Source organism: Prinia subflava, chromosome 4 (assembly GCF_021018805.1).
Source record: "Prinia subflava isolate CZ2003 ecotype Zambia chromosome 4, Cam_Psub_1.2, whole genome shotgun sequence".
Taxonomy (NCBI): domain Eukaryota; kingdom Metazoa; phylum Chordata; class Aves; order Passeriformes; family Cisticolidae; genus Prinia; species Prinia subflava.
In genome coordinates this window covers 60,865,293-60,882,572 of record NC_086250.1, presented here as the reverse complement: position 1 = coordinate 60,882,572, position 17,280 = coordinate 60,865,293, and the positions used below count along the sequence as shown (strand labels likewise).

At 45.9% G+C, this 17,280-nt stretch overlaps 2 protein-coding genes across 6 annotated transcripts in view; one reads left to right on the top strand and one right to left on the bottom strand.

The window, feature by feature from the left end:
* The window catches only part of KMT2E (lysine methyltransferase 2E (inactive)), a 56,922-nt gene extending 49,149 nt beyond the window's left edge, over window positions 1-7,773 (top strand). For 2 of the 3 annotated variants that reach the window (XM_063396906.1, XM_063396907.1), the window contains 5 exons: window positions 2,136-2,437; window positions 4,098-4,186; window positions 4,288-4,401; window positions 4,543-4,634; window positions 5,498-7,773. In XM_063396906.1, coding sequence (XP_063252976.1) covers window positions 2,136-2,437; window positions 4,098-4,186; window positions 4,288-4,401; window positions 4,543-4,634; window positions 5,498-7,012 — 2,112 coding nt within the window. In that variant the 3' untranslated portion in view covers window positions 7,013-7,773. The remainder of the gene's footprint in view (window positions 1-2,135; window positions 2,438-4,097; window positions 4,187-4,287; window positions 4,402-4,542; window positions 4,635-5,497) is intronic. The other variant, XM_063396908.1, reaches the window with a different exon arrangement.
* Window positions 7,774-9,455: 1,682 nt separating this feature from the next.
* The window catches only part of SRPK2 (SRSF protein kinase 2), a 129,208-nt gene continuing 121,383 nt past the window's right edge, over window positions 9,456-17,280 (bottom strand). For all 3 annotated transcript variants that reach the window (XM_063396904.1, XM_063396903.1, XM_063396902.1), the window contains one exon: window positions 9,456-11,116. In XM_063396904.1, coding sequence (XP_063252974.1) covers window positions 10,932-11,116 — 185 coding nt within the window. In that variant the 3' untranslated portion in view covers window positions 9,456-10,931. The remainder of the gene's footprint in view (window positions 11,117-17,280) is intronic.

The following is a 17,280-nucleotide window of genomic DNA, read 5'->3' as shown; positions in this document are numbered from 1 at the left end:
AAAGGTGTGATCTATTTTCTTCATGGAAGTAGCGATGAGGAGGGTGGGGTTTTCTGCCTGTGTACTTGGCTGTACAATGGGGTTTGGGGTTTTTTGGTCACATTGCAGCCTCTTGTACATGCCTGCTCCTCTGGGGTATCCTGCTGGGGAGCAGTGAGTCTTCCTTCAGTAGTTCTCCATCAGAACAGGATTTTTGTTTACTTGCTTCAAGCTGATACATAACATATAAATGGAGCAATATTGTAGGAGCTCTGATCTTACCTGGTCACAGCCTGAGAATTTGATTGATCTTGTATGTGTTATTGTAGCCCTGCTGTTTTGGCAAACCCAAAAAGAAAACATAAGCCTGAATTCCTGTAACTTGACAGTCTTCTTTTTCTGAAGGCTAAATTAGTCTTCACAAATCCCAGGAGCACTTAGTACTTCAGTAACTTTCCCACTTCTCTTGCTGGCAAGGATTGTTCCAGGTTGTTACTGCTGAGAGTTTATGCTACACTAATCCTCCGATAAAAAAGGTGTGGCTGCCGACACCCCCAATCCCAGGATTCCTGTCTAGAAGTCTCAGTTTGAAGAAGCAACCAGAGAAAATTGCATCTGTACCCCTGAAAGAAGGGGTTCAGGATTTCCAAGGGCACACAAAAATTTGAAACTTTAGACAGTATAAAAAAGAGGTGGTGAGCTGGATCCCAGCTAAGGTGAAAGGTGAGAATTCAGGAGTTTTGTAGGAGACCCATAAAAGCCTTTTCCCTGAGGTCATGTAAGATAACAGTATCCTTAGGTCTTGCAGGCTCTTTTTGCATATTTCTACATTTCTGTGGACATTTGCTCCTGTGTTCTCTTACTATTTCACAGGTCCTGTATCAATACAGTCCTGTACACTGTGGCCACACTACATGGGTTTCTTAGCATTTAAGCTTTCTTTAAAGCAGTGTATTCTTAGGGGGGTCCCTGAGACATCACATGGAAATGATGCAAAATTGTTTGAGAGCAAGATCAGTTCTTAACCTGAACTTTTTAATGCAAAATCAGATATTTTTCAGGGTTTTTACCCTGACCTATGGATCTCTAATAGATCTGTTTGAAAGCAAACAAGCAAAACCCCATAGGCCTGCAAACAGAGCACCTGCTTTGGTTTCTTTCTCTGTGTAGAAATGGATGTCCAGTTCTATTGAAGATTAAGCCAGTTCAACATGAATTTTTTTCATTAGTGCACTTTAGTTTGTTGGTTTGGATGCTGTATGATTTCAGAGCAGGATGTTGATAACTGGAAGAAAATTTATAGACATTAAATGTAATTTTTGCCAAACCAGTGTAGTTACTGAATAAAGTCAGTCTGAAGGTCAATATTTCAGCTTTCTACTTCAAATCCTGAAGATTCACAGTTGAAAACATTTGAACATGGATTTTTTTTCACTGGAGGCAGTTTACTAACCACCATAACTGGGTTCTGTTCTATGGAACTTTGGTGTAGTGAATTTATATACATAATAGATGAAATAGGAACCATGTGTCATTATTTTTGGTAATAGAGTTAGCTTAAAAATATGTTCTCAGAAAACAGAAAATCACAATCTCTTAAAGTGTAGTAAAGACAAATTCAAAATAAACTGGGAAAAGTAAGTTGCAAATTCTGTATGTTAAAAAAGGCACGAAGAGCTTTGTGAATCCTTTGATACATGAAGCAGAAGGGTAGTGGGTTCTCATGCAAGGGAGTCAGTCTGAGAGCACGAGGTGACATCTCTTCAAATTAGCTTTACTAGATCAGTATAATTGTAAAATTCTGCAGTCCAGGAGAAATTGTAGAGTCCCTTGTAGCTACAGCAACAGAATGACTTCAGCAGTGGACCTTTTGCTGTGTTATCTGCTTCTTCCCTAAAGCAGAACACATAATTCTTCTCTTGGCAGAAGTATTTTTTTAATACCACCCTTTACAATTGGTAGTCGCTCAATACTCTGTAAATTCCACTGCAGATTTGGTGAAATAACTTCAATTAATCTCTGTGCTTTTTTTTAGAACCAATTACATGGTATGTCTTACTGAAATACAGTGCAGTGCATTTAATAGAAACTGTGAGGAAGAAAATGGGTAAAACTTCCTTTCTCATGTTTGTTTGTGGGATTTTTTTTTCCCCTAGGTGTCCTTGTTAGAATACCGCAAGAGGCAACGCGAAGCTCGGAAAAGTGGCTCAAAGACAGACAACTTCCCCCTGGTTACTGTATCTCCTCAAGCTGCTGGGGGAGGAAATCCAAGTAGTAACAATGGTGCTAGTGATGGCTATAACAACAGTGGTGAAAACGGGGAGCAAACTGATAACACTGCGAGCCTGCCTTTACCACTGCCAACTACTGTGTATAATGCAGCTCCAGAAGACACTGGCAACAACTGTGCAATTAAGGAATCCTCCTCCAGTGAGAAGAGTGAACCAGAAGTTCAGTGGTAAGCCACAAAACTACAGGACTAAAGTTTGGGGGAATTATTTATGTAAATCTAAGTCTTTGGTATTTGAAATCTGTTTTTCATTAAGGCTGCTATTGCAGATTGCTGACTCAAAGCCCTTCTTCCAGCTTGGTAAAGAGTTGTCTTAGCTTTTTCCTCAGAAACACAGCAGATACCTCATAATGATTCAAATACATGAAGAATTACCCCTAAGATATTTATTAAAGTATTTTAATTCTGTTTTTTTACCTTGTAATGACAAAATACGTATTGATTTGAGTATTTGTGTCCTTGTATTTCTACTGCTTTGTCTGTGAGCCGAAGAGAATTTTTCATGTTAAAGCCCTTCCAAAAGTACTGTAGGGGGGCATAAGGTGCAAAGGCTTCTGGAAGACCTTAGGAGGTGTCTGGTTTTCAGTCCTGTGGCTGGAACCTGTGTGGGACGTTGCTGTTGCTCAGTTGCCCTGTGCAGGCTGAGTGCACCTGGCCACGCTCATGCTCAGGTGGGAGCACGTGGTGACACTCACAGCATTGCTGGGGATTGCTCAGTGGTTCCCTCGTTTGCAGAGCATGTGGGCAGTGTGTGCAATGCCAGATACTGCAAACAGCCCCAGGTCCTGAGGAGAGGTGGAGTGTAGGTGGGGAGGAGACAGTGACTGCAGGCTGTGTAAAACACTGCACAGATTTTTCACTGAGTTTTCGGTAGCTTTAAAATAGATGGTCAACTGTCTCAAAAACATTATTAGTGCAAATAAATCCTGCAGATGTTCTTCATGCTGTAGTGAAGGCCTAACTCTGGTAGGGATGAACCATGGACTTAGGAGTTGAAAATCCTTCTGTTCCAGAGAAGATTTTGTAAAGCCAGTTGAAGGGAGAACGTAAGTGCAGTCTTCAGTGTTCCACTGAAAGTGGCTATTAGTTCACTGTGCAGAAGCTACTGCACTAAATGGTGGAAACAGGCTAAACAGGGAAGAATATATTACTCAGATTTTACAGTAACCTTGCAGAGCAGCACCAAAACTTCTTCCAGCGCAGCAGTATTGTGAAGTAATGCCATATGTCCTTGCCAGAAGGGAAAGCAGTTTTGTGGAGCACTGTCACTTAGGATGTTCTTGCTCAGGTTGTGATTGAGAGATGTAATGGGTTATAGGAGAGATGTGACTGTCACTGCATATCCACTCTCTGGCAATTCAAGTGTAGAAGTTTAAACAGATAACTTGTACACAATTTACAGCTGTGCATCCACTGTTAAAGAGCAGAATCTTAACCAACAAACAAACAAGATAACTATTTCCAATTCTGCAGGAAGACAGTTATCTACGAATTGAGACTATGAACCAGTAACTGTAACCTTTATTTTTTTACTTTTCAGTTGTTTAGACAAAGAAAAGCCCACGGATATCTACAGATCCTTCCTTAATAAGAGGAAATGCCCCTTCTTTTAATGTAACCCGGTTGCAGGAAATCACTGTATTTAAAGTGGGAGAAAATAGCTACAAACCACTTAAGTAGTAATATTCCTTATGCACAACCAGTTACTTGGTTGTTACATGCAGCCAACGCTGTGAACTTTCTCAGATTCAGTATTTGCATATACGTTGTCCTAAATTTGGTCCACAGGAGTACATCCTCTTAAATTTAAAATACACTTCTCTTGCAGGACTGCATCAACGTCTGTGGAACAAGTGAGAGAACGAAGTTATCAGAGAGCTTTGCTTCTCAGTGATCATAGGAAAGACAAGGACAGTGGTGAGTTGATTAATTGTTTTGAAGATCCCTAAATCTAACCAGTTCCCCCATGGTAATCTGTAATAATTCTAATACTGTGTTTGGGTCTGCTTCATCTGTAGGGGGAGAATCACCTTGTAGGCCATGCTCACCGTCTCATGTTCAGTCTCCATCTCATTCAAATCTCATTTCCCAGTTGCAGCTTAAGGTCCCTTCTTTCACTGAAATTACGGAAGGTCAGTAAGCAGATGACCTTGTATGGCACTTGACGTATTCAATAGTCTAAAACACTTAAAGTCAAATACAAACTGCTTAGTGATCTCTGCATAAGATTTGATTTTCCCACTTTGATACTTATCTCTCCTTCATTTCTGTAGAACCTGATTCTGAAAATCCAGAGCCAACTTCTGAATGTCCGTCCCCAGATACTTCACAAAAGACTTGTAAGAGTCCATCAAAAGCAAGCAAGGTAATGCAAGGTGTTTGTACAACATGCACAGGAAGAGCTCCATCCATCTCTGATTTACCTTTAAGAATGTTAATCGCAGGGTTTACTACTTTGGTGACATACACACATGTTCCCCTGTCGGTGCAGTAGTTTAACATAGACATTTGCAAGAGTGTTTGTCTGTATGCACTAGAAGTGGGTTTATATGCTACGCTCTCAGAAGCTGTACGTGTTCATGGATGATCTTACACTCCATAGACAGAGATTGTATCTGTGCTGTTCTGAGCTGTGAAGAATGCTGAAGAACTGGCACTCAGAACCAACAGCACTGATCACTGATGTGATTAACCCTTAACAGGAGGTTGCTCTTGCTCTGCCAGGGTTTGGCAGTCAGGGCTCTCTGATAATAAACTAATAATCATCAAGGACAAGGATGTTGAGTAGTTGCCATATTAAATGAAGTAATTCAGGTTGTCATATTTAGTCTGTTTGCTTGTACTACCCCAGCCTTAAAATGGTAAATCACTCTAAAATTTGCTTTATTTCTCTAAGTGGTCTTCTCTGGAATTACTTCTTTCAGATTCAGAAATCTAAAACTTCTAACAAAGAATGGATTCAGACTTTGACCAAATGGATCATATTCCTCTTACAACTTTAAAATACATTTTAATAGGCTTTGACTTGGAAGACTTATTATTATATATTTGCTAAATATAGTGCCTTCTTAAGCTTACTCTGTTATTGATGTTTTTTGCCCACCAAATATATATCCTGTGCCTCAGCCCTTTTGGAGGAGAGTGTTCTGAGATGTTCTTTTTTGTTTATTGCACGCATGGTTGAATATTTTGAACGTTGTGCACTGACTGCCGTTCTTTTCATTCCAGCCCTCTTCACCGAGTCCTGTAGTTTCAGCACAGCCACTTGGGAAAACACCCACAAAACCGGATTCGCACTGGGAAACTGCAGCTAATGCACCTGAGACTGAATGTGCGAATCACCCAAAACCTGAGCTGCAACAGAAACAGCTGACAAACAGCGTCCAAGCACTTTCAAAAACTCATCCATCTCAGCCACACCTGCGCAGCTCTGCTGAGCAACTTTCACATTCACAGAAGTTGCCTTCTGCACCTTTGAAGCTGCATTGCCCCCCTTCGCCTCACGTAGAAAATCCCCCCAAGTCTTCTACCCCTCACCCGCCTGTGCAGCACGGTTACCTTTCACCAAAGCCTCACTCACAGCAGCTGGGATCTCCATACAGACCTCATCACCCACAGTCACCTCAAGTTGGAACACCCCAGAGGGAAACACACAGAAACTTCTACCCGGCGGCACCCACCCTCCAGCCCAGTAACCAGGCGCAGGCCAGCGGCCCCCTCTTCACTCAGACAACATCAGGACAATCTTCAGCTTCCTACAGCCAGTTTAACCAACAAAATTTGAACAGCAATGCGCCGCCTCCCCCACCGCCTCCACCCCCTTCTTCTACGTACTATCAAAGCCAGCAGCCCTCTGGAAACTTCCAGAGCTACAGTCAGCTGAAGGGCAGCATACCCCAACAGACTGTGTTCTCATCTGGACCAAATCAAGCACTTCCTGGCACTACGGGTCAGCAAACGGTGCCAGGGCACCACGTAGCTGCAGGGCACTTCCTGCCCTCTCAGAACCCCAGTATCCATCACCAGGCATCGGCATCCGCTGCTCCTCCTCCTCCTCCACCGCCACCCGCTCCAGGCCCCCACCTGGTCCAGCAGCAAAGTACTCATCAGCAGCACTCTGTAGCACACGTTGTGGGTCCAGTCCACGCCATGGCAGTGGCTCCTGGATCCCACATTCATTCTCAAGCTGCTGGCCACCATTTGCCACCGCCGCCTCCACCGCCAGGTCCTCTCCCCCACCACCAGCCTCCGCACCCTTCCCCGGGACACCAAGGTTTGCAAGCACAGCACCAGCACGTGGTGAACTCTGCACCGCCTCCCCCGCCGCCCCCTCCCTCCACCGTGATCGGCTCGGGGCACCATCCCACGTCAGCACAAGGGTTACACCACCCGTCCCACCAAGGACCCCCCCACTTCCCTGCCACTGCTCACACAAGCGTCTCCTCCTACTCCTCCCAAGCCCCTCATCACACCACGTTAGGACCTGGACCTCAACATCAGCCTGCTGGCACAGGACCTCACTGCCCGCTCCCTGGTCAGGGCGCTCACATCCAGCCCCAAGGACCAAACAGTATTGCCACCCCCACCGCGTCCGGCTTCTGCCCGCACCCCGGCGCCGTGAGCCTTCCCCACGGCGTGCAGGGCCAGCAGCAGGCCTCGCCCGTGCCGGGACAGATCCCCATCCACAGAGCACAGGTGCCACCCACCTTCCAGAACAATTACCATGGCTCAGGGTGGCATTAAAACAGATCCCTTTAGTTATAAACATTTTTAAAATGTTCTGTAATATAAACTCTGTATATTTAATATGTACCTATTCAAGGTACTTTTTAAAGCTTGTACATGATACTTTGTATAAAAGCAAACACCAGTGCTCTTCCATTGTATCCTTTCCATTTTTTGCTTTTTAAAATTCCTGAAAACGTGCTGTTAAGCCAGTATTAGGTATTTCTTTTTATTTTGTAAGTGGACATTCCAGCTGTTTTTTCTGGCAGTAGGTTTGATGCTGCATAATGTTTAAAATTTTATTGTTGCAGTTAAATTCATTTAGTGAAAGTTTTCTATATTACTTTTATACATATGTAATTAAATAAGTACACAAGTCTAAGTGATGGCACTAACAATTTTTTTTCCCCATTTTCTGTCAACAGTTTTTCGTGTGCATAGAGATAGGAAACAATGCAATACAGATTTTTATAGTTTTGGTGTGGACATGGCTTTTTGTTTCATCAGTTATTTGCAGAAATTGTAATTTAATGTATAGACTGTTTCTAATGTCTCGGACGAGTGCTGTAAATACTGTATTTCTTTCGCTTGTAAAGTTGCTGAAAGCTTCTTTCATTTGATATAGTATTGTATATAATAAGTCTTTTGCAAAAAAAAAGTGTGATCTTTGTGAAAGTAGTACAGTATATGATCTTTAATTTTTTTTAATATACTGTCACATTGCAGCACTGGTTGGGCATTTTAATTCATGTTAATAAATCACAATTATGTCAGTTTTACCTGCTTGTCCTAAAAGGTGCTATATCAGCAGGAAAGGGGCCTTAAGTGTGATCTCCCCTGCCCTCTGCAAGGCTCTTCCCTTCTCTGCAGTTTCCAGCTGTGGCCTCACTTCTGTGGCACAGACAGATGTGGGACAGGCAGGAGCAGGGGGATTCTTCCCCCTGCTCCCTTCAGAGGTTGAGGAAAAATCACCCCAAGCACAGCAGAGTCCTGGCTGAGGTTACCCATAGGATAATGGGGCACTGATGGTATTTCTGTGCTAGAGCTGTTCTGACCCTGGTTACGAGCAGGGAAGCTCCTGCCTGCTGCAGGGACCTGCTGTTCCCCTTCCCTCTGCCTCCTCAGGCCCAGTGGGTGGTGCTGTAGTGGGGACAGAATGTCACGAACCGTGGGGTAGTTCGGGGTCTGTGTGAGGGCAGTGACTGAGCAGCTGCGCTGCCGCTGCTGTGCTCATCGGCGCAGTCACTCTCGGGTGAGGGCGCCCTGCTCTGTCCTGCTCACTGCAGCACCTCCGAGCAGAGGGGAACCAGCGTGTGAGCAAAGCTGAGACGGCACAGCAGGGCAAGTGCTGCTCCTACCCACTAAAGAACAGCAGTAACTCTTTTTAACATGTAAAAAAGAAAAAGGCACACAATTTAATTTGCTTCTAATTACTGAAAAATCTCACTACTTAAAATACACTAGAAATGCTTTCTTGAACACCTGGTGGCTCTGCAGAACACACACGAGTTCCCATTTTACACGACCACGTGTAGTGTAAGACAGCATTAGGCTATCAAAACCAGCAGAAAAACCCAACCCCCCCCCCCCCCCCCCCCCCATCTCGTGCAAGGGCATCATCCTGTCTAACCCAGCACTCAGATCTTGGCTGTCTGCCCCTCTTCCATACCTCCAGAAGTGACAACATCATCTCACCACAAGAGAACAGGAAATACCCAGCTGTGCTCAGCAAGGTCTCAGTGCAGCACAGGCAGCTGCGGCCCTGGGGAGCACAACAGGACGAGGCCTGGGCAGGCTCCCCAGGGCTGCACAGCACCAAGGCCAGGCACAGGGCAGGGCTGTGCCAGCCTCGGGCTGCCCCTGGCATTTCATTCCAGGGCCAGCATTTTCTGTGTACTCAAGAAGACGTTTTTAACCAGCTGCAGCAACCAGGCACTACAGAGCTGGGCTGGGTGTGAAGCTGAGTGCAATTTTTACCTCCAGCATGAGTCCATTGTGGGTGGCATCATCGTGAGCAGCGTTGTCCTTGCAGCCACTCAGAGCAGTTCCAGGATGAGGGTGAAGGCACACGGTCCTGAAACCCAACTGCCGTGGGCGCCTCAGCACTGGACAGGCTTCCCCAGACCAGAGAGTTGCGGTGCCTTGGCAGTTCTCTGGAGGAGTGGCTGTGCCAGCCCTGGGACAGGACAAGGGCTCCCTTGTTTACAGCTCTTGTTACAGGACAGCTGGGAGGAAAGACGCTTTTTTTTGGTCACATTTCACCAGCGAGCCGCTCCCACCCAGCCCCTCCTGCCACAGGTCCCCGGGGCTGCTCTGGCCCACAGCAGGGGATGTTTCACAAACCAACACGGGAAGCTGCCTTTCTCCGGCCAGGACAAGCCAGCCCCCGCCTCCCACCCCTCCAGCACCCCCACCGCTGAGTCGTGGCTAGGCAAAGATTCCAATGACCAGCAACACTGTCTGAAAAAACAAAACACTTTAATTAGACAACTGCAAGCACCTCAAACAACTGGTTATTGTTACAGCATGGGGCTATCTTCTCACAATCTAGTTATTGCAAAGGCATGTGAATAAATTTTATATGGACAAAGTCAAGAAAAAAGTGGCACTGTAGTTACATGAAGATCAGGAGTAAGCTTACATTCATCCCACTGACTTCTAAAAGAGGCCCAAACACACCTCCGTACTGTACATTCTAAAATCTGTATTGCCTATAAGCTTCAGCCTATGCAGCTTTTTTCCTAGGAAACACATAATTGTTGCGTGCAACTTACAATGGGCAGTCGTATGTCTACGGATGGGAAAGAATAAAGCTAGTGCAATTTGTTTTAGAAACATGTAAAGCTATGAATGGAATGAGCATGATCTTGCTTCTTGGATTATTTTACCCACTGCACTGTAAATATCTGCAGCTATATCCTTCCTTAACTGATGCCAAGCACACACTTTTATTATAAAAGATCAGTAATTCTACACAGAGAGTGGTTCTCATGCTCTACTTTTAATTTTTTTTCTTTTTCTTAAGGTATAGTACAACTTACAGTGCTTATAAAAAGGCAACACCATATGGTACCATGTCTTCACTATCACATTGTAAGGGAAATTGCTATTTTTCTTTTCTTAAAAGCACTTAAAATAGGCAAAAATTCTAAAAGGGAGTGCTAAATGATAATGCATACTTTATTAGAAAGAAGTCTAGCCTTCCTTTAAAGTGCCGTTTGGGGAATGAAATCCTGTAAACCAGAGCCACTTTGTTTAAAACCCAATGAACAGGAACTGCTACAGAATAGAAAGTTTACACAATTCCTTAAAGCGGTTTAAAGTCCACTACATGCAATTGGTTTGCTATAAAGCTCTCTAAAACTTAGTCGCTTTACTCTGAAATTGAGTCCCCAGTCCCATATTTAAATGGAAATAAACATTTACAGGGTGCATTTACATACACTATAATACAAGAATGACATCCCTTTGCCAGAAGATAAAATTGTACAATTCCTTGCCGTAACTCAGTTCTGACTTGATAAATTTCTTACACTCGTAAATTATATAATATGCATCAGCTAAAATATTTTTTTTTTCATAAATAGTTACAAAACTTGCCAAAACACATGGGGGGAAGTTTCTTTTGTTCAAAAATCTGACATCTGAATGTCACACAACACAAGAAACAATGCTTAAAAGACACGTTAAGTGTTTTCTGAAGAAAGTGGGTGAGTAAACTACTAGCTGAGGACAAAAAGACTACCCTTCCCCAAGAACACAGTGCACAAAAAGCAAAATGTCAAACAGTACCTCAAGCAAAATAAAGGTCTGAGGATTGAAGCCAGCTCACGTGTGATCCTGCTAAAGATTTTGTGACAGTCACCATTTAGGTCCAACGCATTGGAAAGTGGTTGCTGGCTTTTTTTTTTCTCTTTTTTACAGCTGGAAGATTCTGCTAAGAATTCAGCCACGGATGCCTAAGGCATTCCCCAGCTGAAGCGCGTTTCTCTGGGACCATTTCTAGCATGGGGATCAGGAAATCTGTAAACTGTGCAGCATCTTCGTGAGGCCAACCATACTTCTCCACAAGCACATCAAAAAGACTCCAAGGTTTCAACTTGGTAATGTGTCGAAGTTCTCCTGCAAACAGAAACATTAATGGCATTAGGAAAACACCTTGTTACTCATGTCAAGGACCAATCCCTGCTTCGTTTTCTCCCACTCTGCATTCACAGCACCTTGGCCGGGGGGGAATCACTGTTTAGAAAGGGCAGCGTACACCAAGCTTGCTCGAGGTCCTCAAAGGAGATGAGTATGTTTGATGTCAAAGCCAAAAACTGCTCTACAGCCAGAAGGACTGTAGAGTTACACCTGGACTCCAGTGATTCTTCTGCTGTCTTCACTCTCCCGTGCACACAGGCACTCGTTCACACTCATGCTCACACCATGGCCAAACCACACTGCAGGCCCCTCCTTCTCCATCAGCCACCAAACCCAGATTTCACAGAACCTGCTCCAATCCCAAGACAGAGGTCTCACAAACACAGGTCCTTGCCTCACCATGTGGCATTTGCCAGCAATGCAGCAGAGCGCTGATTAACCCCTACCCAGGCTAAGCAGAGGTTTGGTGCTCCACAGATTGTGCTCCATCTCCCAGGCAGACACCCCCAGGTCCTCCTCTCTCCTGAGGGAAGCACCTGCTGCCACCCAGGTCTCTCAGCCAACCACCAAAACCAGCGGTGGCAGCAGCTGCAGTACTGGAGTTCCCCAAGAGGGGGGGACTTCTGCCAACCTGGCAACGTGTCTCAGCCCAAAGGGAAGGAGGTGAGACCTGTTCTGCCGTGCAAACCAGCAATACTATCCACGTCTGTCCATGGGTCATCCAGCAGGGCAGGGAAGACTCTTCAGCTCCTCCACTGTGCAGCAATGAGGCCCAAAGCCTCATTGGAGAAGGGATTACTGTGGGCTCGAGCAGGATGAGCAGCTTCAGGCCAGATGACCTCACTGCTGCCATCAGTAGGGAGCGACACTGAGGTGTCACCTTGCAGAGACCCACAGCCTTTGCAATCCAGGCTCTCCATATCCATCATTTACACTTGGCATGGCTGCCCCCTCGCCATCCATGACAGCACCAAAAGGGAATTTGACTACACTCACACCTCCACTCCTCCCAAAAGTACAAATCTGACATCTGAAATCCTCCTTGGAAAGGGTGAGAACAGGACCCCACCTTGCAGACACGTCAACGGGCTTGCTCCTCTCTCCTCCCCAAAGCAGGGACTTCTCTTTAGTAGTATCTGCCTTCTGACTGTGCCAGACCACAGCCAGGAACACCTGCATGTACTGCACTTACACCCTGTAGATCAGTGCATTGATCACCAACACTCCAATGGATCTGTGGCCTCTTGCTTCAACAAACTACACTAGCCAGGGAAGTTCTTACTGAATGTGACCACACTTAAGAGTGCCTGGTCTGTTCTAATCAGTAATGAAGCTCTGCCACATCCAGCCCCTCTGATCTCTGGGGACCAGCTGAAACACAAGGCCAGTTTTTTTCTGCCGAGTTTCTACACTCTTGATGTAACCCACAGCCATCTCCCTTCTCCTCCAGCATTTCTGTGTGCCAGACAGTCTCCAAGGGACACTGCAGAAAGCACCCGAGAGACCCCTGTGGTGCCTCTGCACTGAGGAGAGTGATGGGGTTTCACCCACACTGGAGGCTGAACGGGCTCCTCAGGCTCACTTCACCACCGGGATGGGGCATCCAGGACACACAACTTGTAAGCCAAGGTTTGTCAGTGGGCTGCTTGTCCCTGGCTGTCACCTACTGCCCATAAAATGCCACCAGACATCAGCTAGGGAAGCTCCAGGGCAGAAGTAACCCGTGTCCATCTGCCCCAGGGGCTGAACATCTCCCTGCAATGGACTGAATGCCCCAAAGGCTCAGCAGGCCCTGCTCCTGCTGCCTCAGCAGTGGGTCCCAGGCAGGGGCAGTGCCTGAACAAGCAGCTCCCCAGCTGCTGTCACAGAGCCCCCACAAGGGCAGGTGTGCAAACAATGCATCACCCACAAGCTGCAGGAGAGCCCTGCCCCGTGACAGAGCTCAAGGTGTGCTGCCACAGGGAGCGACGCCAGCAGAGGCCACGCTCTGGTTTCTGTGTGAGCGTTCACAGTACAGCCACATCCATCAGTACCCACAGACACAGAAAGGCTCTGCTTTGGGCCCACAGCTGCCCCACACAACAAGAAGGACGGCACATCTTGGAGCAGCATATTCATTTCCAGGCTCACTCTTAGTTCTTTACATCTTTGTGCAACCCTGAAATGGAACTGCTGAAAATCTTAGCTTTTGGAAGGTTTCCAAAACAGTGTCTTGGTGACCACTAGAACAGGTAGTAAATTATGTAACAGGAATGCATGAACTCAAATACTGCCTAAAAGTGTTAGAAAAGTGACTTGTAACTGCAAGCAAAAAATTACTAAAAAAAAAATCATAAAAATCATGTTAATGGTTTCTCCAGCTCCCAGCCCTCATTGGAAGGGCTGCTGTAATCATGTACCAAATCAGGCTTAGCTCTGAGGGAGGGTGGGTGTGTGTTCCCATCCAGCACTGTCTTCACCTCTGCACTCACACTTTGTCATTTCCAGCATCCTCCCTCCCTCAGAACCGGTAAGGGAAGATCTCACCCTGAGGCTGCTGGTGCCACTATGGAAGGAGAGTTCTTGCTGTTTGAGTACTCTCATTTTGTGGATGGCCAGGCTAAGGCCAGCACAATATTCAGCACTTTTTCTGCTAAGGAACAAACTATTTTAGCACTATGGCTGAAGTTTTCCACAAGAAGTTCTGTGAAGATTGTAAAGTGCTTAAGAAGATAAGGTACAGTAAAAATTATCTGTGTGGGGGCCACTCTTAAAGTAATGCTTCAGTTTTCAGTTGGATCATGATGCTAACTATGGAAAATAGGGTAAGTAAAAGACAATTATCAGCACTCAGGTGGCCAAAAGTCTAAGAAATAATTTTCCTGCGGATCCTTCTCATTTCCATCCTAAAGCATGAGAGTAGCACAGGAAATGGAGGTGTCTGCCAACACATATTTTCATCTAGTTTAAGATGTTTGTATCATGTAGTTGGAGGAGAACAAGGCTGTACCTATATTTAAGAGAGGAATTTAAAAAGCACAAGCCCCACCAGTCTGACACCATCTGTATTCAGGGCATTAGCATGAATTTTCAAAGAAGTGCTAAAAATGTAATACTGAGAACTTCCTCAGAGAAGCTCTTAATTTGGATTTTTGATAGTGAAGCACACAGGAGCTAATCTGCAGAAGACAACGGAGTTGGCAGAGTTGTAAAACTCCTGTTGCCAAAGCAGAGGCAGCAATGATCTCTCTGAAAAATGGAATGTTAAGCCAGAAGGAAATTCCTAAAAACATTTCTGAAGAACCAGGGGGAAATATGCTATTTAAAGCTTTTGTTGCTGACCGTAATAAAAAAAAAAAAAAAACAAAAACCAGAGCTGGTCTCTAAAATTCATCCAAGACAAATTTAAGATGTGTCACCAGGCAAGAGGAGGACTGATTGCTGAACAGAAGACATGGATGATGTGAAGGGCTGGGGAAGCAGCAATGGGATATGATCTGCTGCTACACATCTGTGGTGTGATCCCAGGAACTAATGCAAGCACTGGTGGTGGAGTGGGTGGAAGTGAAGAGCGTGGGGAGAGCCCTCCCTCCCCTCTCTCCCTCCAGGAGGGTCAGTGAGCAGCATCACAACGAGTGCTCCTCACTGTTCAGCTGCCAAAGGGCAAAGCCAGCACCTTGCACAGGTTTAGCTCACAAGGAAAACCGACTAGCAAAAACCAGAAGAAAAACAGAACGGACCATGATCTAGGAAAAATGAAAGAGTTTTACATTTTAATACCAAAACATATTAATGATTTTTACAGTCAAAACAGCTTCCATGAAGACATGGAAGTTCCTGAAGAAAAGGACTCCATGGAGTTATTACTGGGCTCATTCAAGATGAGATCCTATAAAAATATGTGAGCATTTGTGTTATAGAGTAAAAATTAATTTACAAATGTGTTTCCTCTTTTAAATGCATCCTCCTATTTGAATGTCTAAAACTGCTTCAGGCAATTACTGAGAAAGGACTTCATCCTGTAAACTCTTTAAGTTACTAACATCTTTCTTTTTGTGCCTGTGACTTCAGAAGCACAACTCAAATGTTTAAATTATCACTCTGAGGTCAAACTTGCTCATGGACAGGAGCAAAACTCAAATTGTGATTTCTTGATTTTCACCCAAGACTGATGTTTTCAAAACAGAAGCTCAACAGCAAGAGTTCTAAGCTGGCCCTTAAACCACAGTGAGAAATCCCCACAAGAGCCTCACGGCTGTACCACGAGGCTTCTGCTCTCCAGTGCTCCAGCCACAAACAGATGAGCACAACATGCAGCAGCTTGCTGGCCAACTCTGAGGCCCATCCCTCATATCCTGCCAGCCCACCACACACAAATCCTCGCTGGGAACACCAGAGGCTGGCAGTACTGGGGTGGCCAGGGAAAAGGAAAAGGGTGCCTGATGCAAAGAAGAGATGCTCAAGTAAGCAGGACAGTTGCCACCTCCAGTTTTCTTCCACAACACATTTCATTTTCCCCAACTTGCAACAGTAGAATAACTGGTGTGATCTGAAAATGCAGCTTGGTTTGTTACTCCTTTGTCTTGCATTTGAGATTCTTTGGTGTAAGCTGAAACAGGTGGAATCCAGTCTACTTCATCTTCCACAGCAAACTTGGACTTGTATGTTGTGTGGTTGGTGAACCCAGCCTCAAATCCCACCCTGAGGATTTAGGAGGCACCCCCAGTGTCTCTGAGGAATGTCACTGGTGTGACAGGCCCTGCAGGACAGCAGTGACACCCTGCAGTTGAAGATGCTCATGGAAGCACCAGAGACTCTCCACATCACAGGAATTTCACAAACTGTCCTCTCCTGTGCACTGCCAACACCGCAGTTCCTGAGTAACTGCTAGGTCATTTTACAGTCCTATGACATCATTAGAAAATGCCAACCTGTCTGCTGTAAGGTTAAAGCAGGAATGTGAGATAAACTCCAGCAGCTGCAGTCCCTGTCTAGAGGGGCCACAGGGTATCTCGTGCCCAGCCCTCTTACTGCTTTATACCTTTCCAGACCTGTGGGCCTCGAATTTGTCTCGGTTACCAGGAGACTGCCTAAAGGCTGCTGGTACAGCCCCTGTCTCTGCCCACCATGGCAGCCAGCTCCTGAAGCTCTCTGCCTGCTGTGCAGAGAAGCATTTGTTCTAAAGCCATCCTCTGCACACTTCACTGGCTTTCCCCAGCTCTTCCATGGTGAGTGCTGGCAAACAGCAGCTCTGCCTTCAGCTTATCCACTGACTTCCTGATTATGTAAACCCTACTCCACACTCAAAAGCCCCAGGCACTGCAGCCTCCCCCAAAGGGCAGCTGCTCCCCCCGGATCATCCCTGCTGCCCTTCTCTGCACTGCAACCATTCACAGCCTCCTTAAGGACATGGAGGCACAGGGAGGGCCCTGCTGTGGCAGGAATATCCAGCACACAACAGGCAGCCCTTGTGCCTGGGAGGGTGAAGCACTGATTGTGTTCTGCCTCACAACCCCGAGCTGGACACCGACACCTCACTGCAGCACGGCCCAGCTCCGGCACGGGCAGGGCAACCCACAGCTCTGCAGGAAAGAGCCTCCCCAGCTGAGCCCGACAGCCCTGCGTGCTCCCCACCACATAAAACAGGATGCTCCTGACACACAGCCCAGGGCTGTCTGACTGCCGAGGGGATGAAAGGCACTTGAGGCACCACCACATCGCCCCACGAGTCAAAAATCTGCCTTCAAGAGAAGCCTGGGCAAGTTCCATCTGCTCTGCCTGCTCCCTGACACTCAGCTCAGTGTCCACTGCCCAGCTATTCCCTTCCCACCTCTGTTATTCCTACCACTAGCTAGGACCCAGAGCTGCTGACAGATGATTTTTCACCACGTTCCAAGCTATGCATCCCTTGAGTCCTCACACTCCCATGAACGTTAGACAGCAGATTCACAGACACTTGTTAACAGCCACACTTCGCTGAGTACAGCCCCAAATGAATTTTAAATTAAATACTGAAATGAACACCACAAATTGAGGCTTTTCCCAGAAAGCCAAGTTTACACCAAAGTCCTTCTTTAATAAGAGCTCCTCATTTAAATGGATATATTTCTTCAGTACCCGTAAATGAACATATTCTCCTTTTGGATAGTATTATGCTTTAAATT